At 44.4% G+C, this 26,611-nt stretch overlaps 1 protein-coding gene across 9 annotated transcripts in view; it reads right to left on the bottom strand.

The window, feature by feature from the left end:
* Nucleotides 1-18,391: 18,391 nt before the first annotated feature.
* The window catches only part of LOC137347339 (tumor necrosis factor alpha-induced protein 3-like), a 145,796-nt gene continuing 137,576 nt past the window's right edge, over nucleotides 18,392-26,611 (bottom strand). For all 9 annotated transcript variants that reach the window (XM_068011790.1, XM_068011788.1, XM_068011791.1 and 6 more), the window contains one exon: nucleotides 18,392-22,446. In XM_068011790.1, the coding sequence (XP_067867891.1) occupies nucleotides 22,162-22,446 (285 nt within the window). In that variant the 3' untranslated portion in view covers nucleotides 18,392-22,161. The remainder of the gene's footprint in view (nucleotides 22,447-26,611) is intronic.

Below are 26,611 nucleotides of genomic sequence, written 5' to 3'. Positions count from 1 at the left end.
TGGAAAAACTGGTTAGAAGGGAAGAAACAGAATAGGAATTAAGGGAATTTTCTCAGACTGGTTGGAAGTATGTTGTGGTGTGCCACAATATTCTGGTCCATTCACTGTGTACAGCAATGGTTTGGATATAGAGTTAGAGTGCCTGGCATCTAAAATTAGCAGATTGTGCTAAAATAGGAGGCACAGTACATAAATTTACAGACCAAAGGAAACTAAGGGGATATTGATGAGGTGGTGAAAAGGCAAAAATATAGTGGAATGAATTCAATGATGTGAAGTTTTGATAGGAAATTTTGGTAGAAAAAGTGGTCATTCTACTTTGGGGGAAAGCTAGACTATATGCAAGAGAAGAAAGACTTATTCATTCAGTTTACCAAGATATTAAAAGCAGCACCTCAAGTGAATAAGGCCATTTAAAAAATAAATTGAATATTGGGTTTTATGGCAAGAAGTAGTCATGCCCAAGCAAGGAGAAATTATGAACTATAAAATGAACTAATGAATTGAACTCAAAATGGACACCTTTTGCTGCAAAACAACATTGAGTAAGAGGTCAGGTGACCTTTTCTTTACTGTGAATGGTAACTGCTGGAGCCCTGAACCAATCGTCAGGTCTGGTCAAGTGATGAAGAAAGTATTAGAAATGTAAATGACCCATTCAATGTTGATGGCTACCCCTCTTCAACAAGTTGGGCTAACAATGACTGTGGAGACACGGAGACTCCAGATTCAAACATAATGGGTATGAAAAAACATCACTTTATCAAGCTGGCATAGAGATGAGCAACTTCAAAACCCATTGTCTAACAATGGCCACACCATCAAGTACCATCTATGAAAACACATTGGCAAAGAAACTTGGGTCACCTGACAGAAACCTAGTTTCTGATAAGGAGTGAAGAAAGCCAGAAGGAAAAGAGACCATCCCAGCAAGAAGGACCTTGCCAGATTACCATCTTGAAACTATCTAGGGGCAGAGACAAAATGTGACCTTGAAACTCCCTACCTGAGAAATTGTAACAGCATTATTTTTTCGCTTTGAACGGTGACTGAGATTTAACCAAAGGAGTCTGCAACAAAGCATCTGTCCACCTGAAACATTCCAAAATTTGATGTCAGTGAACCAGGAAAAAGGAATAACAGGCCTGCATTGTTTTGTAAATCTTCCTCCTGAGGAAACAAAGTTTCGCAATGAACTCTTTTTTTAAAATCATCAAACCTAAATGCATGCTATATTTTAGTCTCTATCTTTTCTTGTCTGTGTGCTTGGATGTGTGTGCGAGTGGGTGAAGTTGCAAATATTTTCAGGTATTGTTTAATAAACATTTATCTTCCTTTAAACCTACGAGAAAACCTGTCATTTGTTTGTTTATTGACCATTAAAATGCTCAAGGGTTAAAATACAATTCGCATAAAAACACACTGGCCAGAATTTTATGCCACCCCAGCGAGCTGGATGGTGGCTTGGGGATGGGGGGGGGGGGTGGCGTAAAATGGAGCGGGAGGCTCCGGGAGGCCTTCTCAACCCACTCCTGCCTCCGCCCCACTTTACGTTGGGGGGGTGGGGGGGGGAACGAGAAATGGACTGCCCGCCTCAGGCCAATCAAGGCCCTTAGGTTGCCAATTAACAGCCCCTTAAGGGCCTTCGCCTGCCTCCACGGAGATTTTGCCCATGGCAAGCGGGCGTCCTGGAGCCGGGAAAGGCCATCTGGTGGAAGGCGGCGGCTTCACAGGGTGGCCAATTGAGGGCCGCCCCCCCTCCCCTTCCCCAACCATCCCCAGGACCCAAGATGCCACCCCCCCCTTGCCCCAAGTAACCACCCTTGCCTTGCCAGGGCCCGACTGATTACCCCCGGCGAGGCAACCCAAACTTACCTGCACTCCTGGCTCCATGTCCTCGGCTGGGCTGCAGTCCCCGCATTGGCCACCGCTTCCAGTGGCGCTGCTGGGACTAAGAGCTGCCGGCCCGATGATTGGCCAGCAGCTCAATGAGGCAGGACTTCCTCCCTCAAGCAGGTGGAAGCCCCGCCTCAGAACAATTAAAGCCCGGGGACCCGTAAAATGCAGGACGGATCCCCGGGCTAGGTGGAAGCGGGTTCACCACCGACTTTTACGTCAGTGGCCAGCTCCCATCCGCCCGACATAAAATCCAGCCCCCTGTCTTCGGTCAGTTGAGAGGTGAAAAGTAGAAATCATCCCAATCATTTCCCACCTGTCCATAACAAAGTATAGAATATAAAAATTGAGACATAATAGTGAATCTATATAAAACCTTAGACCACAGTTGGAGACTTTGTGCAGTTTTGGGCTCCACATTATAGGAAGGATGATGAGCTAACAGAGAGGGTACAGTGCAGATTCACCAGCATGCTGACTGGTAACAGGAAATCCAAATCCAATAAAAAGATTTGACAACTGCTGCTGTTTTCATTCATAGAGAGGAGATTACAGAATGCTTTTGAAAATGGTATTTAAAATTATCATCGAAACAATGTTCCCAACGATTGAGAAATCTAGAACCAGGGTCATAGATATAAGATTAAGATATAGGACAGGGCAGGAAGAATTGTTTTTACATAAGTCGTGAAGTTATGAAAATCCATGATTGGAGTTAATGATTGAAACAGAGATCAGATCAACATTGTAAAATACATTAGATAGGTGATTCAAGGAAAGGTAAATAAAGGGATATAAGAACAGAACAGGCACATGGAATTAGGAATACTGCCGGACTAGCACTATCCCTGACTGATAGGGCTGAATGGCCTGTTTCCATTATAACTGGTACGTATAAGGTGGGATCACCTGGGAACAGCCAGGGCCCTATATGGGACGTGTCATACCGCAGCATAATTCCCAAAATCCTGAAATATTTAGATGGTATGTTTTGAGGAGGGAACATCTTGAGGAGAATCATAGAATGGTTACAAAACAGATGGAGCCCATTTGGCCCGTTGAGACTGTGCTAGATCTCTGCAACAGTAACTCACCTAGTCCCATTCCCCTGCCCTTTCCCCATTGCCCTGCATATTTTTCTCTTCAGATCATTATCCAATTCTCTTTTGAAGGCCTCAATTGAATCAGCCTCCACCACACTCTCAGGAATTGCATTCCAAACCCTAACCACCAGCTGCATAAAACAGTTTTTCCCCTTGCTGCTTTTGCTTCTTTTGCCAATCACCTTAAATTGGTGATCTTTGGTTCTGGTTCCTTCTGCCAATGGGAACAGTTTCTCCCTATCTATTCTGTCCAGACCCCTCATGATTTTGAACGCTTCTATCAAATTTCTTCTTAATCTTCTCTTCTCCAGGTAGACCCAGCTTCTCCAATCTATGCACGTAACTGAAGTTTCTTATCCCTGAAACCATTGTCATGAATCTTTTCTGCACTATCTCTAATGCCTTAATATTCTTCCTAAAGAGTAGTGCCCAGAACTGGACACACTACTCCAGTTGAGGCCGAACCAGTATTTTATACAGGTTTATTATAACTTCCTTTTTCTTGTACTCTATGCCCCTATTTATAAAACACAAGTTTATTAACCTACTGTTTGCGACAGTTGTACAGGGCACTAATGAGATTACATCTGGAGCACTGTGTACAGTTTTGGTCTCCTTACTTAAGAAAGGATATAATTGCATTAGAAGCAGTTCAGAGAAGGTTCACTCGACCGATTCCAGGAGTTATCTTATAAGGAAAGGTTGGACAGGTTGGGCCTGTAACAATTAGAGTTTAGAAGGAGAGGTCATCTTATTGAAACATAAGATCCTGAGGGAACTTGACAGGGTGGATGCAGAGAGGATGTTTCCCCTTGTGGGAGAGACTAGAACTGGGAGTCACTGTTTAAAAATAAGGGGTCACCCATTTAAGGCAGAAATGAGGAGAATTTTTTTCTCTGAGGGTCGTTAATCTGTGGAATTTTTTTCTGCAGAGAGCAGTGGAGGTAGGGTCATTGAATATTCTTAAGGCTGTGTTAGATAGATTCTTGATTGACAAAGGGAGTCAAAGAGTTTAAGGGTAGACCGGAAATTAGAGTTGAGCCCACAATCAGATCAGCCATGGTCTTATCAAATGGCAGAGCAGGCTTGAGGGGCCGAATGGCCTACTCATGCTCCTAATTCATCTGTTTGTATGTGTGTAACTGCTTTCTCAACCGGCCCTGCCACCTTCAATGATTTGTGCACGTATACCCCAAGGTCCCTCAGCTCCTGCATTCCCTTTAGAATTGTACCCTTTAATTTTATATTGACTCTTCTCATTCTTCCTACCAAAACAAATCATTTCACATTTTTCTGCATTAAATTTCATCTGCCACATGTCTACCCATTCCACCAGCCTGTCTGTCGTATTGAAGTTTATTACTATCCTCCACACAATTCACAATACTTCCAAGTTTTGTGTCACCTGCACATTTTGAAATTGTGCCCTGTACACCCAGGTCTAAGTCTTTCATAGATATTAAAAAAGCAGGGGTCCTAACACCATACCCTGGGGAACCCCATTTTATACCTTTCTCCAGTCTGAAAAACAACCATTAACAATTACTGTCTGTTTCCTGTCACTCAGCCAGTTTCATATCCATGTTGATACTGTCCCTTTTATTCTATGGGCTCTATCTTTGCTGTCAAGCCTGTTGTGTTGCACTTTATCAAATGCCTTTTGGAAGTCCATGTACACCACATCAACCTCATTCTCCCTCTCGATTACCTCATTAAAAAAAAAGCAAATTAGTTAAACACCATTTTCCCATAACAAATCCATGCTGGCTTTCCTTAATTAATCCACGTTTGTCCAAGTGACTTAATTTTATCCCAAATTTCTAAAAGCTTTCTCACCACAGAGATTAAACTGACTAGCCTGTAGTTGCTGGGCTTGTCCTTTTTTGAACAAGAGTGTAACATTCACAATTCTCCAGTCCTCTGGCACCACCCCTGTATCTACAGAGGATTAGAAGATTATGGCCAGTGCTTCTGCAATTTCCACCTTTACTTCCCTTGGTATCCTCTGCTGCATCTCATCTGGACCTGGTGACTTATTAACTTTAAGTACAGCCAGCCTTTCTAAATCCTCCTGTTCATCAATTTTTCAATATTTAGTTCATCCAGTGTCTCAACTACCTCCTCTTTCACTATGACTTGGGCAGCATCTTCTTCCTTGGTAAAGACAGATGCAAAGTCTCCATTTAGTACCTCAGCCTCCATGTGGAAATCCTCTTTTCATCTCCAATTGGCTCGACTCCTCCTTTTACCACACTTTTATTATTTCTATGCCGATAGAAGACTTTTAAATTCCCTTTTATGTTAGTTGCCAACCTCTTCTCATACTCTCTCTTTGCAAGTAGATATGACAGCTGAAACACTAAACAGTAGCTCAGGCTTCTAGACCTAGGTTTTCTACAGTTGTATAAGGTATTGGTGAGACCACATCTGGAGTACTGTGTACAGTTTTGGTCTCCTTATTTGAGAAAGGATATAAATGCGTTAGAGGTAATGCAGAGAAGGTTCACTCAAGTAATATCTGGGATGAGAGGGTTATCTTATGAGGAAAGGTTGGACAAGTTGGGTCTATATCCTTTGGAGTTTAGAAGAATGAAGGGTGATCTTATTGAAACATCTAAGATCCTGAGGGGACTTGACAGGGTGGATGCTGAAAGGACATTTCCCCTTGTAGGAGAGACTGGAACAGCGGACACAGTTTAAAAACAAGGGGTCACCCATTTAAGACAGGAGGAGAATTTTTTTCTGAGGGTTGTGAGTCTTTGGAACTCTTCCCCAGAGAGTGGTGGAGGCATGGTCATTGAATAGTTTTAAGATAAATTCTTGACAAACAAGGGAGTCAAAGGGTATCGGAGGTAAGCAGGAAAGTGGAGTTTAGGCCACAATCAGATCAGCCATAATCTTATTAAATGGCGGAGCAGGCTCTAGGGGCCGAATGGCCTACGCCTGTTCCTAATTCGTATGTTCCTATGTTCCGCAGCAATGGACAAGGGATTCGATCCACCTTCAGAAAGATGGTGATTTTATGACCAGAAACCTTCATAATATCTTTGAAGTCAGCATCGAGCTCCCTGCAGGGCTTGTCAGTGAATGTGCATCTACTGTCTCGCTGCAGCAATGTATACAGGACCTTGTAAACTGCAGTGCACCACGGAACAAGTGGTAACTTCAGGGATGTCTGCATTGAATCCCGGAGAACATGAATACTGTGACTGGGGCAATTTTGCCCTTGGTTTCAAACAAGGATCGGTTGCAGGTATAATTGATTGTCTTGGTGATGGTGACTTCTCTTTTTAACATCACCTCATCATTCAGGGGCTGACTGTCTGACACTTTGTCAGAAAGCTCTATTGAGTATAATTTCTGTAGGGGATGGTTTGTCTTTGCATACTAATAGCATACTATGAAAGGATCTGCACTGGATAGCACTCAGCTACATTACTTTTATTTTCGACATGTTTATTGAAGACATCTTCCTTTAGTCCATTCCCAGATCTTTTCTCCCTTTCAAAATAAATTTTATCTGACTTTAAATAAATCTTTCAGATATTTCCAATGTCAGCTTCTGTCAGGGGTATCTTGCAGAATGAACTGCACTAAGTGCAGAAATAGCAAATAGAGTACTTTTTAAAAGAAAGAAAATCCCCACTTACATCTCAAACTTTACAAAATATTCACAGGAAACATTAAACATTTCAAGGATGTCATAAACCTCTTAAAACTCCCCCTCCAGCTATAGGGAATTTTTCAGTGAGTAAGCTCTTTTCAGTAATAAAAACGAAAAATGTTGAAAATACTCAGCAGGTCTGGCAGCATCTGTGGAGAGAGAAACAGAGTTAATGTTTCTGATGAAAGGTCATCGATGTGAAACATTGGGCTGAATTTTATCAGTGGGCCACGCTCTGCGACGGGGCGGTGTGAGAGCAGCTGCCTTCTGACATGGAAGTGCCACCACACAGCCCTCGTGATATTACATGGGGGCTGATTTAAATAGAATGGGTGGAGTAGCTGCCCCCGATAATGTAGAGGTGGAGGCAGCTGCATCCCCAGCAACAGCGTCGGGCGCCACTGCACAGGCCCTGGAGTAGGGCTTTAAGCCCTTGGCAAAGATTTAAATTTTTAAAGTTACAGTAAACCTCATTTTTTAAAAGACATAGTTAAGAGATGGAGACCTTTCTCCAACCCCCACCCAACCAATGGCCTTTTCATTGCCCGATAGTAAGAAAATTTACTTTATTCTTGACCCGAACTTTCCCCCCCCCCAAACTTTTAACATTTTCCCTTCAACCCCTTCCCAGCATCCCACAGCCAGTAAAAAGTGTTTTCCTCGCTCTCCCAGCCCTCACGCCCTGAAAATGTTATTCCTCCCCCCCCTCCCCACTAGGTTCTGGAACTCTGTAGAGAGTTTCTAAGGCGCGCGAGATGCATTCAGCGGCCCTAAAATCGGCATGGGACGGCTGGCGCCTGCAGGTAAGTTAATTTACATCTTATTCATTTAAATATTTAGATGAAGGCCCCGCCACTGAGGCTGCATCGAGGCCCCCCGCCGCCAGTAATATGTGGCGGGCCCTTCTCAATGTCGGGGGTCGAGGCGGGCTCTCCCTGCTGAATTTTATGGGCCTCCCCGCCGTGACCCACGGCCTCGAAGGGCTGGTAAAATCCAGCTCACTAACTCTATTTCTCTCTCCATAGATGCTGCTTGACCTGCTGAGTATTTCCAGCATTTTCAGATTTCCAGCAACCACAATATTTTGCATTTGTAATGTTTCAGGTTGATGATCTTTCATCAGAACTGACATTGTTTTTTCAGTATTTGTTGTCCAGTCAGCTGCAGGGTTAGACTGACTGGACATTCAGAAGCTCAGTTTGGATGAAGAAAAACCTTCAGCTCAATTTGATATCATCCTTCCACATTAGCTAAACAAGAATATAGTGTAATGTCATCGGACGGGGTATTGAGTACAAGAGTCGGCAGGTCATGTTACAGTTGTATAAGACTTTGGTTCAGCCACATTTGGAATACTGCGTGCAGTTCTGGTCGCCACATTACCAAAAGGATGTGGATGCTTTGGAGAGGGTGCAGAGGAGGTTCACCAGGATGTTGCCTGGTATGGAGGGCGCTAGCTATGAAGAGAGGTTGAGTAGATTAGGATTATTTTCATTAGAAAGACGGAGGTTGAGGGGGGGACCTGATTGAGGTGTACAAAATCATGAGAGGTATAGACAGGGTGGATAGCAGGAAGCATTTTCCCAGAGTGGGGGATTCAATTACTAGGGGACACGAGTTCAAAGTGAGAGGGGAAAAGTTTAGGGGGGATATGCGTGGAAAGTTCTTTATGCAGAGGGTGGTGGGTGCCTGGAACGCGTTGCCAGCGGATGTGGTAGATGTGGGCACGATAGCGTCTTTTAAGATGTATCTAGACAGATACATGAATGGGCAGGAAGTAAAGAGATACAGACCCTTAGAAAATAGGCGACAGGTTTAGATAGAGGATCTGGATCGGTGCAAGCTTGGAGGGCCGAAGGGCCTGTTCCTGTGCTGTAATTTTCTTTGTTCTTTGTTCCTATTTGACAATGCAGAGCTGCCTCAGTATTGCACTGAGATATCCTCTATATTATTCACTCAACACTGAACATTCTCCCAGTAATAACACTAATAACAATAGTGATAAGAACATCTAAATAATGTGATTAATTGGGAGTCCCTGCCCTTCCAAACGTCCAGTCAGCGGCTAAGTTTTAAAATTCCTCACCATAGACATTTCTAAGCTTTGTTGTGAAAATGCAGTGGATGCAGATATCCACTGGACTCATAATGTTCATCGACACCAGGTTCTAGAACATGCATTTCCACCAATATGTATGTCTGGTTCAGTATTTTACCTAAAGTTACCTTTTGTTTAAACAGCTCATAGGCAGCCACATTATACTTACTGTGATCACTATTGAGTGTCAGCTGTAGCTCAGTGGGTAGGACTTTCATCTCAGTCAGAATCTCTACCCATTGTAGAGACTTGAGCCTTGAATCTAGGCTGGCACTCCATACGACCATCCAAATTAGGAGCAGAAGTAGGCCATTCAGCCCATTGAATCTGTTCCGTCATTTATTAAGATCATGGCTGATCTGTTTCTGTCTCGGATTCCACACTCCCATCTGCCTCCGATAACCTTTGATTCCCTTGCCGAACAAGAATCTATCTACCTCCGTTTTAAAAATATTCAATGACCCCCGTCTCCAGCACCTTGAGGCAGGGAGTTGCAAAGTCGCACAACTCTCTGAGAAAAAAATTTCTCTTCGTCTCTGTCCTAAAAGGCCGAACCCTAATTTTCAAAGAGCGCAGTAAGGAGGGAGTTGTGCATGTTGGAGGTGCTTTCTTTCGATGAGATGCTAATTTGAGGCTCCATTTCTCCTCTCAGGTGGACCTAAATGATTCCAACATCACAAAAACAGATTTTCCAGTCATTATCACATTGCCATTTGTGGGAGCTTGCTGTGCGCAAATTGGCTGCTGTGGTTTCCTTCTTTACAGTAGTAATCACATTTCAAAAGTACTTCATTGGCTGTAACATGCTATGGGACATGCTGAGGTCGTGAAAGGAGCTATATAAATGCAAGTCTTTCTTTCATGTAGAATCATAAAGCTGAATTATGTGGACAGGGCAGAGGTCCTGCCACCAGGGTCAAAAGAGGGAGGTGTTCCTGCTTTGGCAGGTGGCAGGACCTGGGTGGCATTTTGCCAGCAGCAGCCACTTTCCAATTAAGGACAGCGGCCTGCCCCCAAGAGCTGCTGGCCCAATAAGAAGGCTTGCAGCTCAGCAGCCTCAGCAGTGCCACTGGTCCTGGTGGTCATTGCTGAGGCTGCAACTGTAGGGAGCATGTGCCTCAATGGTGGGGGAGGTTGGGGCCAGGCAGGGAGGCTCTGGGTGTATGGGGTGGTCCTGTGCTAATGGCAGAGACTTGGGTGCAGGGCGGCCATTGCCACTGGGTGGCCCGTCCTTGGGCCATGGAGTGCCCATAAAAGAGGGCTTAACCCCTGGAACCCACAGGTAGGCTGCCAGGTGGGACGTGCTAGGTGGGCTCCCCATGTGGTGGCAGGCCCTCCCAATGCAGGCAAAATGCCCGCAGAGGTGGGAAGTGACCCACCTTTACTGCTGCTGGCAATATAATATGGCAGCAGGAAAACATCAGGCTCCCCTCCAAACGCCTTCCCCCACCATTTTGCTGCCCTCTTGCCTGCCAGCCTGTCCCCAAAGGGCCTGGAAAATTCCAGCCATAGAATCAATTACAGCATTGAAGGAGGCCATTTGGCCCAATGTGCCTGTGCTGGTTGTTAGAAAGAACAGTCATGCTTAGTCCCTGTTTCTTGTCTGTAATCCTGTCAGTTTCCCAGCCTCAAGTATGTGTTCAATTTGCTTTTAAAATTATTTATGGGGTATCAGCTTCCATCACCTTTTCCGTCGAAAGTTCCAGATCCCGACAACTCTCTGAGTGAATTTTTTTTCCCCATCTCCCGTCTCGATCTTTTGCCAATATTTTAATTCTCTGACATTTGCTTGTTGATCTACTTGCCAGAGGCAACTGCTTTTCTCCACTGACTCTATCAAAACCTCTCATCATCTTGAAAACCTCTGATTGGTCTTAACTTTCTCTGTTCCAAGGAGTTCTAACAGTCCTAACATTTTCAACCTCTCCTTATAACTGAGACCCCTCAAGCCAAGTAACATCCTTGTAAAGCCCCTCTGTACCCATCTAAGGCCTTTATATCTTTCCTGTCTGTTTCCCAGGATTGCCCACAATACTGCAAGTGAGGTCTTACCATTGTTTTATAAAGTTTTAGCACGATCCCTTTTCTTTTATATTCTATGCCTCTATTTATAAAGCCAAGAAATTCATAATCATGTTTTATCACCTTATTAATTTGCCCTGCCACCTTTCAGGATTTATGTGTATTGACACCAAGGTCTCTCTGCTCATCTACACTGTTCACAATTACACCATTTACAGTATGCTGTCTTCCCATATTCACTTCACACTTCTCCAAATTGAACTCCATCTGCCCATTTCACCATCTTGTTGATGTCATCCTGAAGCCTGGAACTATCCACATCATTATCTATCACTTTGCCAATTTTGAATCAGCTGTAAACTTTATAACACTGCTCCCGAAACTGAGTCTAGGTTTTTTTTGTAAAAATTGAAAAGAGTAGTGGACTCAAAACTGACCCTTGGGGAACATCACTGCGAATCACGTCCCAGTCTGGAAAACATCCATTCACCACCACTCCTTGTTTCCTAAACCTAAACCAATTTCATATCCATACCACCACTTTCTCCTTAATTCCATGGACTTCCAGTCAGTCTTAAATGGAGAATCAATGCATGTTTTCTTATTGAGATGCTCTAAATATATATAGGCATAAGTACTAAATAATAGGCAGATTATGCACATAGTTGTTTATGATAGAGTCATAGAGTTTGACAGCACAGAAACAGGCCCTTCGGCCCAACGCACCTGCACCAACCATCAAGCACCCGTCCTAACCAATACCATTTCTCCGCACTTGGCCCGTAGCCTTGTATGCTATGGCGTTTCAAGTGCTCATCCAAATACTTGTTGAATGTCGTGAGTGTTCCTGCCTCTACCACCCCTTCAGACAGTGTGTTCCAGATTCCAACCACCCTCTGGGTGAAAAAATTCTTCCTCGACTCCTCTCTAAACCTCCTGCCCGTTACCTTAAATTTATGCCCCCTAGTTATTGACCTCTCCGCTAAGGGAAAAGGTTTCTTCCTATCTATCCTATACAGTGCCCCTCATAATTTCGTATACCTCAATCAGGTCCCCCCTCAGCCTTCTCCGCTCCAAGGAAGACAACCCCAGCCTATCCAGTCTCTCTTCATAGTTGAAATGCTCCAGCCCAGGCAACATCCTGGTGAATCTCCTCTGCACTCTATCCACTGCAATCACATCCTTCCTATAGTGTGGTGACCAGAACTGTACACAGTACTCCAGCTGTGGCCTAACTAGCGTTTTATACAGCTCCATCATAACCTCCCTGCTCTTGTAGTCTATGCCTCGGCCAATAAAGGCAAGTATCCCGTATGCTTTCCTAACCACCTTATCTACCTGTGCTGGTGCCTTCAGTGATCTATGGACAAGCACACCAAGGTCCCTCTGACCCTCTGTACTCCCTAGGGCCCTAACATCCATTGTATAATCCCTTGCCTTGTTAGTCCTCCCAAAATGCATCACCTCTCACTTCTCAGGATTAAACTCCATTTGCCACTGCTCCGCCCATCTCACCAGCCCATCTATATCGTCCTGTAATCTAAGGCTTTCCTCCTCACTATTCACGACACCACCAATTTCCGTGTCATCTGCGATCTTACTGATTATACCTCCTATGTTTAGGTCTAAATCATTAATGTACACTACAAATAACAAGGGTCCCAGCACTGATCCCTGTGGTACACCACTGGTTACAGGCTTCCACTCGCAAAAACAACCCTCAACCATCACCCTCTGCCTCCTGCCACTAAGCCAATTTTGGATCCAATTTGCCAAATTGCCCTGGATCCCATGGGCTCTTACCTTCTTAATCAATCTCCCATGCGGGACCTTATCAAAAACTTTACTGAAGTCCATATAAACTACATCAACTGCTTTACCCTCATCTACACATCTAGTCACCTCCTCTAAAAATTCAATCAAGTTAGTTAGACACGATCTCCCCCTGACAAAGCCATGCTGACTATGCCTGATTAGTCCCTGCCTCTCCAAGTGGAGATTAATCCTGTGTCTCAGAATTTTTTCCAATAATTTCCCTACCACTGATTTTAGATTCACCGGCCTATAATTACCTAGTTTATCCCTGTTACCCTTCTTGAATAATGGTACCACATTTGCTGTCCTCCAATCCTCTGGTACCTCTCCTGTGGCCAGAGAGGATTTGAAAATTTGTGTCAGAGCTCCTGCTATCTCCTCCCTTGCCTCACATAACAGCCTGGGATACATCTCATCTGGGCCTAGGGATTTATCCACCTTTAAGCCTGCTAATACAGCTAATACTTCCTCCTTTTCAATGTTAATTTGATCAAGTATATCACAATCCCCTTCCCTGATCACTACACCTACATTGTCCCTCTCCATAGTGAACACAGATGAAAAGTAATTGTTCAAAACTTCACCTATGTCCTCTGGCTCCACACACAGATTGCCTCTTTGATCCCTCATAAGCCCCACTTTTCCCTGGTTACCCTCTTGCCCTTAACATACTTATAAAACGCCTTGTGATTTTCCTTTATCTTGTCTCCCAGTGATTTTTCATGCCCCCTCTTCGCTCCCCTAATTACTTTTTTAAGTACTCCCCTACACTTTCTATACTCCTCTAGTGCCTCCGCTGTTTTCAACCCTCTGAATCTGCCATAAGCCTCCTTTTTTTTCCTTATCCAATCCTCTATATCCCTTGACATCCAGGGTTCACTTGACCTGCTGGTCCTACTCTTCACCTTTACAGGAACATGCTGCACCTGAACCCTCACAATTTCCCTTCCAAATGACTCCCACTGATCTGATGTAGACTTTCCTATAAGAAGCTGCTCCCAGTCCACTCTGGCCAGATCCTGTTTTATCATATTGAAATCTGCCTTCCCCCAATTCAGTACTTTTATTTCCAGTCCGTCTATGTCCTTTTCCATAACAACCTTAAATCTTACACAGTTATGGTCACTATCCCCGAAATGCTCCCCCACTGACACTTCTACCACTTGTCCGGCTTCATTCCCTAGGATTAAGTCCAGTACTGCCCCTCCTCTTATATGACTCTCTACATGCTTCCACCCCCTTTAAGCTTTTTGCATTAATACTATCCCCTCTAACACAGGAGAAGTTGAAATCCCCTACTATTATTACCCTATTATTATTGCACTTCTCTGAGATTTGCCTACATATCTGCTCCTCTATCACTGCCTGACTGATTGGAGGCCTGTAGTATACTCCCAGCCAAGTGATTGCCCTCTTTTTGTTTTTAAGTTCTACGCATATGGCCTCATTAGAGGAACCTTCTAAGATATCATCTCTCCTTACTGCAGTAATTGACTCTTTAATCAACAGTTCAATGCCACCTCTTCTTTTACACCCTCCCCTATCACGTCTGAAGATTCTATACCCTGGGATATTGAGCTGCCAGTCCTGCCCTTCCCTCAACCATGTCTCAATGATAGCAATAATATCATAATCGGATGTGCTAATCAACACCCTTAATTTATCTGCCTTCCTAGTAAGACTCCTTGCATTAAAATAGATACAATCCAGCCTTGCATTATTTGCCTGAGCCTTAACAGGTCTACATTTACTCTGCCCTCCAGACTGACTTAGCTTCACATTTATATTTGCATGTGCAGCACCCCCTACTGTACCTCCACTCTGTATCCCATCCCCCTGCCAAATTAGTTTAACCACCACCCCCCCGCCCCCAACAGCAGTAGCAAACCTCCCAGCAAGGATGTCGATCCAGTTTCGGTTCAGGTGCAACCTGTCCATCTTTTACAGGTCCCACCTTCGCCAGAAACAGGCCCAGTGATCCAGGAAACTAAAGCCCTCCCTCCTGCACCATCTCCCCAACCATGCATTCATCTGCTCTAACCTCCTATTAATATACTCACTAGCCCGTGGCACCGGAAGAAACCCAGAGATTACAAACTTTGAGGTCCTACTTTTTAATCTGCTGCCTAGCTCCCTAAATTCTTTTTGCAGGACCTCATCCCTCTTTCTACCTATGTCATTGGTACCAACGTGGACCACAGCCTCCGGCTGTGCATCCTCACCCTCCAGAATGCTTTGCAGCCTTTCTGTGACATCCTTGACCCTAGCACCAGGGAGGCAACATACCATCCTGGAATCACGTCTGTGACCACAGAAACACCTATCTGTTCCTCTAACCATAGAAACCCCCACCACTATTGCCCTCTTGTCCCTTTTTCTCCATCCCAGCACAGCTGAGTCAGCCTTGACATTCCGGTCATGATTCTCGGTGCATTCTCCAGAGGAACCCTCTCCCCCATCAGTACTCAGAACTGAATACCAGTTAGAAAGTGGGATGTCCTCTGGGGACTTCTGCACTACCTGCCCTGACTTCTTTGTCCATCCAGCAGCCACCCAGTCACCTCCCGACTCTGCTTGCCTAGGCACCGGCTTGACTACCTCCTGAAACGTGCCATCCACGTAGTCCTCCACCTCACGGATGCGCCACAGTGACTCCAGCTGCCATTCGAGCTCCGAAACCCAAAGCTCAAGCTTCTGCAACCAGAGACACTTTCTGCAGACATGTTCGCCAAGGTCACATGGCACGTCCACGACTTCCCACATTGCACAGGAGGTACATTGCGCTTGGCCAAGCTGCCCTGTCATTACTTACTTTGATAAGAAGGTGTTTATTTATTGAGGACAAAAGAAGAGTTTGGATTCCTTTATTCACCAGCAATAGCCACTTGAATTTTGCTTAATAACTTCTATCTGCACAGAAGTATTTGATATTAATCTTGTGATTGAAATTTCTAAATGACAATTTGATATTTAAGAAAAGAGACATGGGTGGCACAGTGGCGCAGTGGTTAGCACCGCAGCCTCACAGCTCCAGGGACCTGGGTTCAATTCCGGGTACTGCCTGTGTGGAGTTTGCAAGTTCTCCCTGTGTCTGCGTGGGTTTTCTCCGGGTGCTCCGGTTTCCTCCCACAGCCAAAAGACTTGCAGGTTGATAGGTAAATTGGCCATTATAAATTGCCCCTAGTATAGGTAGGTGGTAGGGGAAAATAGGGACAGGTGAGGATGTGGTAGGAATATGGGATTAGTGTAGGATTAGTATAAATGGGTGGTTAATGGTCGGCACAGACTTGGTGGGCCGAAGGGCCTGTTTCAGTGCTGTATCTCTAAATCTAAATCTAATAACTAATGAATACTAAATGGAACCAAGGTAGGCAAATAGAGTTAAGGTCATGATCTAATTGAATGGTGTAACAAACTCGAAGGGCTGAATGGCCTCCCCATGATCCTAGAAATGTGTAAAGAGAAAGTTGGTTCCATTAATAAGTGGATATTTCAGTAACTGGAAATGGCTTTTTTTAAATTTAAAATTTTGATATTTCCAAAATAGTCTCTTCAGCCTATGCCAGTTATGTATTAGGACATTTTGGGATATAATTTCTAAAATTCAAGAACAGGAATGAACGGATGTGTAAGGGGATTTTTTAAATTGAATACTGCCCATGTCCTAAAGAGAATGATGATCCCCTCCTCTGTTTAACAACAATCCCAATTCACAGATGGAAGCAGAACCGTTATCTTCTCAAATCTACCTGCGCTGTAGCTGAGAATTTAAGTGTTGGAGCCAAAGCTGAAACAGTAAAGAATAATGCTGCCAGTTAACCAGGACTTCAAATCTCTCCTAATAACCTTGTGTCCTTCAATAGAAGCTGTACAAGAGCAGAGTAAAGGTCTGCTCAGGTCAGGAAAAAAAAACCCAACCCAAACCCGACAGAACCACAGCAGACCCGAGCCCGACTCAGCCCGAGTCCCTCCATTTTGTCCTGTGCCCAACCCGACCACCAGAATGTTCACTTTACCTACCTTCCGACGTCAAATCTGCATGAAGCTGCAGCATGAGCGCAATGATGTCATAGAGACGTGCACTGCGCAGACTCAGAGTTTCCCTCCTTGACGTCCCAGACTCCCAGCTCAGGTAGGCTTTTCAACTTTTGACACTTGCCAGCAGAGCAAAATGCAATAATTACTGTGTTTGTCCCACCCTGACCTGACCCGACCCGGACCCATCCCAAGCCCGACCCAGAAGAGCGACTTCATCTGACCCAAACCCAGCACATGTTGTTGGGCCCCGTTGGGTTCGGGTTGGGTAGCAGGCCTTTAGAGCAAGGCTCGTCATGTCATGGAGTCGTAGGCCGGAATTTTATGAGCCCTCCAGTGTTGGGGGTCGTGGCGGGTGGGCCTGGAAAATTCTTCTGCAAGAGGCCCGCTACGACCTCCGACTCAGAGAAGGCCCTGCCTCATTTTACCAGCGGCGGCAAGGCCTCGGTGCGGAACCCCCTGCTGCCAAGCGGGGAGTCCTTCATTTAAATATTAAAATGAATTAAAATAAATGCAACACAACTCACCATGACCCATTGGCCGACCCACGCCGATATTCTGGCCACAACTCCCACGCCTTTGGAACTGCGTTCAGAATTCCGAGTCGTGACACTGGTGGGGAGGGGGAAGGAGTGAGAATTTCAGGGCAGGAGGGGTGGGGAGTGGGGAAAACCACTCCAATTGGGTGTAGGGATGGTGGGATGGGGTTGGGGGTCAAAGGTGCTGAAGTTGGAGGTTGAAAGTTCGTAATTTTACAAATTGGTTTTCCTGGGGGATGGCTTATTTTATTAATTGATAACAGTGGGGGGGGGGGTGTTGGAAAGGGGATTGAAAGTATCTCTGAAACGTTATTTGTCATTTCTGGGCACCAGCACCCTTCAAAACCTGATTATACCTGAAGGGCTTGAAGCCCTTTAAAAATGTCGCCGATGCCTGTGCAGTGGCACCGGACACCGTTGCCGGGGACAGACGGCACCTCCTTTATGTCATCAGGGGCAGCCGCTCCACCTCCGCCATTTAAATGAGCCTCCGTGCAAAATATCGCGTGGGCTCAGCGACAGTGCATCCGCACCTGAAGCCTGCCGAGATCAGGGCACGCCGCCACACAAAAATTTCCAGCCATAGAGTCATAACAGCACAGAAGGAGGCCAAGTGGCCCATCGAGTCCCATTCCCCTGCTCGATCCCCGTAGCCCTGGAAGTTTATTTCCCTCAAGTACCCATCCAACTTCCTTTTGAAATCGTTTATCATCTGGACACAATACTCTGGCTGTGGCATAACCAGATCTTTATAAAGGTTCAGCATAACCTCCCTAATTTATACTCAATGCCTCTATTTATGAAGCCCAAGATCCCATATGCTTTGCTAGCCACTCCCTCAATATGTCCTGCCAACTTTAAAGATCGATGCATATGAACTCTCAGTCCCTCTATTCCTGCACACTCTTCACAATGGTGCCATTAAGTTTATCTCTCCCTATCCCTTTTATCAAAATGCATCACCTCATATTCTCTGTATTAAATTCCTTCTGCTACTTGTCTGTTCATTCTGCCAGCCTATCTATGTCCTGTTGCAGTTGATTGGTATCATCCTCTCTGTCTGCCGCACTGAAACATCATTCACACCAGAAGGCACTTTCTGGAAATAATAGAGGTTCAGGACCTCTGTTCACAGGCTTGTCCATAGCTTAGCTCAAGATAAAAAACATTTTCAATACAAAACAGACATCACAAAACAATGAATTTTATTTTGTATCATTTCAACATAGTTTTTTAACAACTGGAATCTCGATATACCATGAAAAGAACTGTACATTTGAAGAAAAAATTAGTAATACAAGAGTAAATAAATTATTTTACAAAAGGTGATCATTTAGTTTGGGTGTACAGTTGACTTGAAGCACTCACTGAGCAGGGAAAAGCCACTTATGGATATGTTTCTGCCACCAGTACAAAACACATTGATCTCATCAGTTCATGTAAATTTATATTTGCTTAATATATTTGAACTTGTAAGGGGTTCAGAAAATGATGTAAAATGGACAAAAGTTTTCATATTCCCCTTTGAAACCAAAAGAATCATCCAAAATGTATTAATCAGTACAGGAGGTCTAAACCATAGGGACAGTAGGAAGCTAGTCTACTCCTGCAGCCTGTTCCGTCATTCAGTAAGATTATGGATGATCTGTAACCTAACTCCATAAACACGCCTTTGTCCCAGATCCCTTAATACCTTTGGATAACAAAAATCAATCAACCTCAGATTTAAAATTAACACTTGATCTAACCAGAAATAGTGAATACATGTCCTCTGCTAGAAACTAGGGCAAATCTACAAGAATGTAACCTTACCCACTCCCCTTCAATGTCTTCCACTCCTCTCCACCATTGGTGGCTGTGCCTTCAGCCACCTGGGCCCTAAGCTCTGGAATTCCCTTCTTAAATGTCTCCACACCACACTAAAACCTCCTTAAAACCTACCTCTTTGACCAAACTTTTGGTCAGCTACACTAATATCTCCTTATGTGGCTCAATGTCAAATTTTATTTTATGATACTCCTGTGAAGAGCCTTGGGACGTTTTATGATGTTAAAGATGCTATATAAATACAAGTTGGTGTTATGGTTCAAGGATTCCTGCTGTCCTCTGTTACCCCGCCAAAGTGATCATTCCTCAAGGCATCACCAATAGATGACTTGATTGCAGGGACATTACAACTGATTTCCATGAACAGCTACTAAATGATGATCAGGAATCGTCACATTGTTTTTTTAGGTCTCTTCTCCCATCCCTGGGAGGCCCATTGTGTTCACCTTGGCTGCGATTAGCTAAATCAGTATTGAGTTTGGGATTCCCCACCCTTGCTCTGAATGTGTCAATTCCACACTGGACAGTCCCTTTACCAACCGAGTCATTAGGGGAAATGAAACCACCATGAAGTTTACTTGCAGACTGTAATCAAGAGGCTGTAGATGTGCTTTGAGAGACGTCTTTCTCAACTGCTGAGTATTTATTTGTGATACTGAAAAGCTGAAAGGTTTTGCAGATGACCGCCTAGGTCTGTTGTAGTCATAATTAGCCTGGCAACATTATGCAGAAAAGAATAATATTACAACTTTATTAAACAAACATATTTGACTAAACCCATGATGAAAGTATTAAAAACAGCATCTCAGAAACTTTATTTACAATGCATAGTTAAACACTGAAATTATCACAAGTCTGTGAAAATAATTCTCTGTACAAAGAAATGTTATTTCCTTCTGGCCTCTTATTCATATAGGTGCTGTTATCTAATTGATTTTAACATGGCTTTAATCATTCAAACAGCAAAAGATGCATTGATTCACATCATAATTTAATGTTTTGTCTTTTGAAAAATGGTGAAATGTACACATTTTCCTCGACTGTATTCAGCCTTTGTATCCATTTTAAGGAATATCACTAACTGGGAGGAATGAGTTAAAGATTTGCCCTTTATTGAGTGCTGAAGATGATAGACATTGGCGGCTATTAAGGATGGAGGATGTGCTCCATGGCTAGTCTTTTTCTGCTTGGTACCATGTAGAGAAGTAAGGAAATGATTTGATTACAGTCCAGTCAAAGCAAGAAATAAGTAAATAAGACTGCCTCATTTGAAGAGGTTTGTGCCTTGGAAATCATCAAATCGATTGATTTACTTTATTTTTGTCCCGTTTAAAAAAAAATTAACTTGATAATGAAAGGAATCTATTTCTATGTGGTACAAAGACATTCGCTGGACCTCAAATGGCAAATTAGTGTTAACAACCTTTTATCTTATTCAGTTCCTGACCTGCAGGGTATGTAGAGAGAGGATACCAAATATTGAAAAGATTTTCTGCAAACGTTTTTCTATAGAAATAGGGTTCTTACATTGATCCAACGTTTTATAGAAAGGTTGAAGGATCGTAGATTATCCCTGCTCAACTACTCATAAAAATCTAAAAGAAACAATATATAGAACCAGTCAAACAATCTATACATAATATAGCCAAGCATATTGTTCATGACTTTGGTTAAACAAAACAATTTTTCCACAGTGTATAAAGTGGCAACTAGGTCACAGTGAGAACCTGGTTTTGAATCCAATCCATACCATGATTGGACGAAAGGATTGTCTTTCTGCCTGCTCAATGGATCTTGTATGAAATGGGGTTTTGCTAACTCAAGCCCAATTTTTCATAGGTACTGGCCTACAGCTCAAAACTGTTCATCATTCAAGATGAATTGGCAATCTCACTCTGAGGTCATAGGGAAACTGGGAAATTGACATAGACACAATGGATACTGTGCTGGGATTGGGGCTGGGTAGAGCTGATTTGTTACAAGCTGACCTGTGGATGCTTGATACTGACAGTAGAATGGGAAAGTGTGCTGTTCCTCAGCATTGCCATCACTCACTTTAGCTGACAAAAAAATGAACAAAAAAAATACAAAATTATAAAATGCATAAATCTGCATTCAGTGCTGGTTTCTCAATGACCAGGACCAGATGCCACGGTGTGGTCTGACAAGAGCACTGTACAATTTAATCACAGCCTCCTCTGACTCTTCTAGCTAATCTGGTTCTTCTGCCTTTGTTGATTACTGCTGGATATTTGTCGGAGATTTAAGGGATAATTTTTACTTTGCAGAACTGGCAGTTCTGGATCAGCTGTGTGTTAACCCCACCATCTGAGAGGGAGAATGGGACACTGAACCCCCCCACAAATTCTCAACTTAAATTTTCCATTTCATTCCTGGTTTAGACTGCCTGGTTACGAGTTCTGAGAAGTTTACAACCTGAATTTAGGCACTTTCCAATTGTAAAAAGAATGTTCCTCTATTTCTTATATTCTACTAGAATTTTTGTTCCTATAATTTGCATGTCTGCAAACAATTTGCTCCTCTTTAGATGGGGGAAGATTACATCCTTATTGCTAATCCATCACAATACAAAGTTCATGGAATTGTGTCGGTGTGTTTTCTGGTGTAGGTCAGAAACAGGTTCATGCCAACGAGTCATCACACCATGAGATCCCGGTTGATGCTAAGCTGCCAGGGGTGAGGTGAATTCCAACAGGGAGAGAGACAGTGAGTGAGCAAACCTCTAGTCTTATTATGCACTGCTAGTAACCACTTACACAAAGGGAAGAAATGCATTGCATTAACATTGTGCTTTACTGTGCTAAGAAAGGATCACATCCCTCTGTTTTGCTGTTTTCTATAAATTTATTAATTACTTATTTAAAAAATTAAGAGCATTGGCAAAGTTAAACAAATTCTCCTTGTAAAAGACCACAATCTGATTTTCTTCAGTTACTCATCTCTCACCTAACATTAAGAATATCATCAAACTACAAATTCCTTCTTCTGCTCCCCTTTTTCTGCAAGAAGTTGGTCTTTTGCTGGTGATGATTGACAGCAGTAGAGCTAGATTGCAGTCGGACACAACTGGCAGCAAATAATTACTTGGTAGGGAGAGTGAGGTACAGGCTGGTGTTCCCCTTTCTGTACCCCAAAAACCCTCTATTTCCTGGGCATCTGTAAGGTGGTGAAACAAGCATTACAGTATCCATCACATTTTGCATTCCCAAAGTGCTCACAGCCCTGAATTCTGCAAAGATTTCTCTTTGGTTCCGGACTGAGTTGATCTGATGACGATAAAGTGCAAATTTGTGAAGACTGCAAATGATCACTGATGTTGTTCCCACTCCTCCTTAACTCCAACCCAAATTGTTCATTCGTGGCTCTTTCAGATAACCCCTGATTGCTCGATGGGTTATAATTATGACAACTCGACACCACAGGACTCTGAAATGACAACATTTTATTCAGCCAACTCCATGTAAAGATCAATTGACACAGTTTTGCACATCTTGTGGTAAAATAAAAGCAAAATATTGCAGATGCTGGAAATCTGAAACAAAACAAAAAGTGTTGGAAATACTCAGCAGGTCTGGCAGCATCTGTGGAGAGAGAAGCAAAGTTAACGTTTCAGGTCTGTGAAAAAGTCAGGAAAATTACTTAGATGAAGGGACCAAAGATATGGTTGCTAAATTTGCTGATGACACAAAGATAGGTAAGACAGTAACTTGTGAAGAGGACATAAGGAGGCTACAAAGGGATATAGATAGGTTAAATGAGTGGGCGAAGATCTGGCAGATGGAGTATAATGTGGGAAAATGTGAAATTGTCCATCTTGGCATGAAGAATAAAAAAGCATATTATCTAAATGGAGAGAGATTGCAGGACTCTGAGATACAGAGGGAACTGGGTGTCCTAGTGCAAGAATCACAAAAGGTTAGTATGCAGGTACAGCACGTAATTAGGAAAGCTAATAGAATTATATTGTTTATCGCGAGGGGAATTGAATACAAAAGTAGGGAGGTTATGCTTCAGCTATATGGGACATTAGTGAGACCACATCTGGAGTACTGTGTACAGTACTGGTCTCCTTATTTAAGGAAGGATGTAAATGCATTGGAGGCAGTACAGAGAAGGTTTACTAGACTAATACCTGGAATGGGTGGCTGTCTTATGAGGAAAGATTAGACAGGCTAGGCTTGTATCTGCTGGAATTTAGAAGAGTAAGAGGCGACTTGATTGAAACATACAAGATCCTGGATGGAAGTGGAAAGGATGTTTCCCCTTGTGGGAGAATCTCGAACTAGGGGTCGCTGTTTAAAAATAAGGGGTCGCCCATTTAAGACAGAGATGAGGAGAAATTCTTTCTCTCAGAGGGTCGTGAGTCTTTGGAATTCTCTTCCTCAAAAGGCAGTGGAAGCAGAGTCTTTGAATATTTTTAAGGAAGAGGTAGATAGATTCTTGATAAGCAAGGGGGTGGAAGGTTATCGGGGGTAGGTGGAAATGTGGAGTAATCAGTTCAGCCATGAGCTTATTGAATGGTGGAGCAGGCTCGAGGGGCTGAGTGGCCTACTCCTGCTCCTAATTCGTATGTTCGTATGCCACTTATCAACCCAAGACTGGATGTTGTCCAGGTCTTTCTGCATCTGGACATGGGCTGCTTCAGTATCTGTGGAGTCACAAATGGTGCTGAACATTGTGCAATCATCAGCGAATATCCCCACTTCTAACCTTATGATTGAAGGAAGGTCATTGATGAAGCAGCTGAAGATGGTTGGGCCTAGGACCCTACCCTGAGGAACTCCTGCAGCGATGTCCTGGGGCTGAGATGATTGACCTCCGACAACCACAACCATCTTTCTTTATGCTAGGTATGACTCCAACCAGCGGAGAGTTTTCTTCCTGATTCCCATTGACTCCAGTTTTGCTAGGGCTCCTTGATGCCATACTCGGTCAAATGCTGCCTTGATGTCGAGAGCAGTCACTCTCACCTCACATCTGGAGTTCAGCTCTTTTGTCCATGTTTGGACCAAGGCTGTAATATGGTCAGGAGCTGAGTGGCCCTGGCGGAACCCAAACTGAGAATCAGTGAGCAGGTTATTGCTCAGAAAATACCAATTGAAAGCAATGTCGATGACACCTTCCATCATTTTGCTGATGATCGTGAGTAGACTGATGGGGCGATAATTGGCTGGGTTGGATTTGTCCTGCTTTTTGTGTACAGGACATACCTGGGCAATTTTCCACATTGCCGGGTAGATGCCAGTGTTGCACCTGCACTGGAACAGCTTGGCTAGGGATGAGGCTAGTTATGGAGCACAGGTCTTCAGTACTATTGCCGGAATGTTGTCAGGACCCATAGCCTTTGCAGTATCCAGTGCCTTCAGCTATTTCTTGATATCAGGTGGAGTGAATCAGATTGGCTGAAGACTGGCATCTGTGATACAGGGGACCTCAGGAGAATAACTGACCAATTAACAGCCATTTTACCACAACGCCGGGATTTTACTGGTCCACTAATGCATGGTAAGGTCCCCAACTATACCATGGCAGCCTCTGAGCAGCTTCCTGGGAGGGCAGGGCTTCCTTTCTGGCTGCTCCATGGCCCGGCAACAATAGCCGCCCCTGCGTTTCTGACACTGCCGCTGGAAAGTTCACTCCTCCAATTGCCGGGCCTACCTGTCCGGCACATTGAAGAAATATCTTAACCGTCCTTCAAGGGTGCCTCAACATGGTAGCATCCTCTCCTCCTCCCTGCAGCCTCATCAACGGCTACCTCTATCGCTCTGAGAGGTGGCTGCTGTCCTCACTTGGACGGTGGTCCCAGCAGCGACTGCTTAATTGGCTGCCGCATATAATATCACCCCTGCGGTCCTGCCATCCACCCGCGTGGGCATGGGACCTGCTTTTGGTCCCAGTGGCAGGACTACCTTCAATCATGTAAAATTTAGCCCCATGAGTTCAAATCCCATCATTCAATTAAAAATAATCTGGAAATAAAAATTTGGCAAAAGAAAAGTGACAAAGAAGTTGTCAGATTGTCTTAAAAATAGCAACAGGTTCACTAATGTCCTTTAGGGAAGGAAATCTGTCGTCCTTACCTGGTCTGGCCTACATGACTCCAGTCTCCTGTCCAATGTGGTTGAGTCTTAACTGCCCTCTGAAGTGGTCTGAGGATGGGCAATGATGTCAGCTGTGTGCCTGCCACCCATATCCCAAGAATGAGTAAATATTTCTCCTCTCCTGAAGGTTCTGACTCATTCTGGGGTACAGGCAGCTTCTCGATCACCTCACTCAAGGGTCACATTATGTGTGAATCCAGATAGTGGGCACAGCACGGGCTATTTGACCATCTGTGATTCTGATTCTGTCCCCACTTGCACATCCAGCAGGGATTACTGGCTAGCACTCGGGATCAAGCTGATTTTCCTCATAACAAACCCTGCCCACTCCCACTCCCACCCTGCGGCTGCACCCACACTCCCACCCTGCTGCACCCACACTTCCCCCCCCCCCACCCACTCCCACCCTGCTGCACCCACACTTACCCCCCCCACCCACTCCCACCCTGCTGCACCCACACTCCCCCCCCCCCCCCACCCACTCCCACCCTGCTGCACCCACATTCCCCACCCACCCTGCTGGACCCACACTCTTCCCCCCACCACCACCCCCCCCACCCCACACCCACTCCCACCCTGCTGCTGCACCCACACTCCCCTCCCACCCACTCTCATCCTGCTGCTGATCCCACCCACCCGGACTCACTCCCAGACTGGGGCAGCACCCACAAATTCACTAACCTACACCGATTGACAGCAAAGAACAAATTCCATGTGAATTATGTTTTTGAAGATAATTGGTCAGTTCAATTGCCAAACTGCTCAATATTTGACCATAAAACTACAAACTAAAGAAAGAGGGATTGCATTGTGGTCATTGTTGTTAGAGTCATACCTAGCGCAAAGGAAGATGGTTGTGGTTGTTGGAGGTCAATCATCTGAGCTCCAGGACATCACTGCAGGAGTTCCTCAGGGTAGTGTCCTGGGCCCAACCATCTTCAGCTGCTTCATCAATGACCTTCCATCAATCATAAAGTTAGAAGTGGGGATGTTCGCTGATGATTGCACAATGTTCAGCACCATTCGTGACTCCTCAGATACTGAAGCAGTCCATGTAGAAATGCAGCAAGACCTGGACAATATCCAGGCATGGGCTGATAAGTGGCAAGTAGCATACATGCCACGCAAGTGCCAGGCAATAACCATAACAAGAGAGAATCTAACCATTTCCCCCTGACATTCAATGGCATTACCATCGCTGAATCCTCCACTATCAACATCCTGGGGGTTACCATTGACCAGAAACTGAACTGGAGTAGCCATGTAAATACCGTGGCTACAAGAGCAGGTCAGAGGCTGGGTATCCTGCAGCGAGTAACTCACCTCCTGACTCCCCAAAGCCTGTCCACCATCTACAAGGCACAAGTCAGGAGTGTGATGGAATACTCTCCACTTGCCTGGATGGGTGCAGCTCCAACAACACTCAAGAAGCTGACAGCATCCAGGACAAAGCAGCCCGCTTGATTGGCACCCCATCCACAAACATTCAC

This window comes from Heterodontus francisci, chromosome 31 (genome assembly GCF_036365525.1).
Source record: "Heterodontus francisci isolate sHetFra1 chromosome 31, sHetFra1.hap1, whole genome shotgun sequence".
Taxonomy (NCBI): domain Eukaryota; kingdom Metazoa; phylum Chordata; class Chondrichthyes; order Heterodontiformes; family Heterodontidae; genus Heterodontus; species Heterodontus francisci.
The sequence above is the reverse complement of the archived record's forward strand: the minus strand, read 5'-3'. Positions and strand labels throughout refer to the sequence as shown.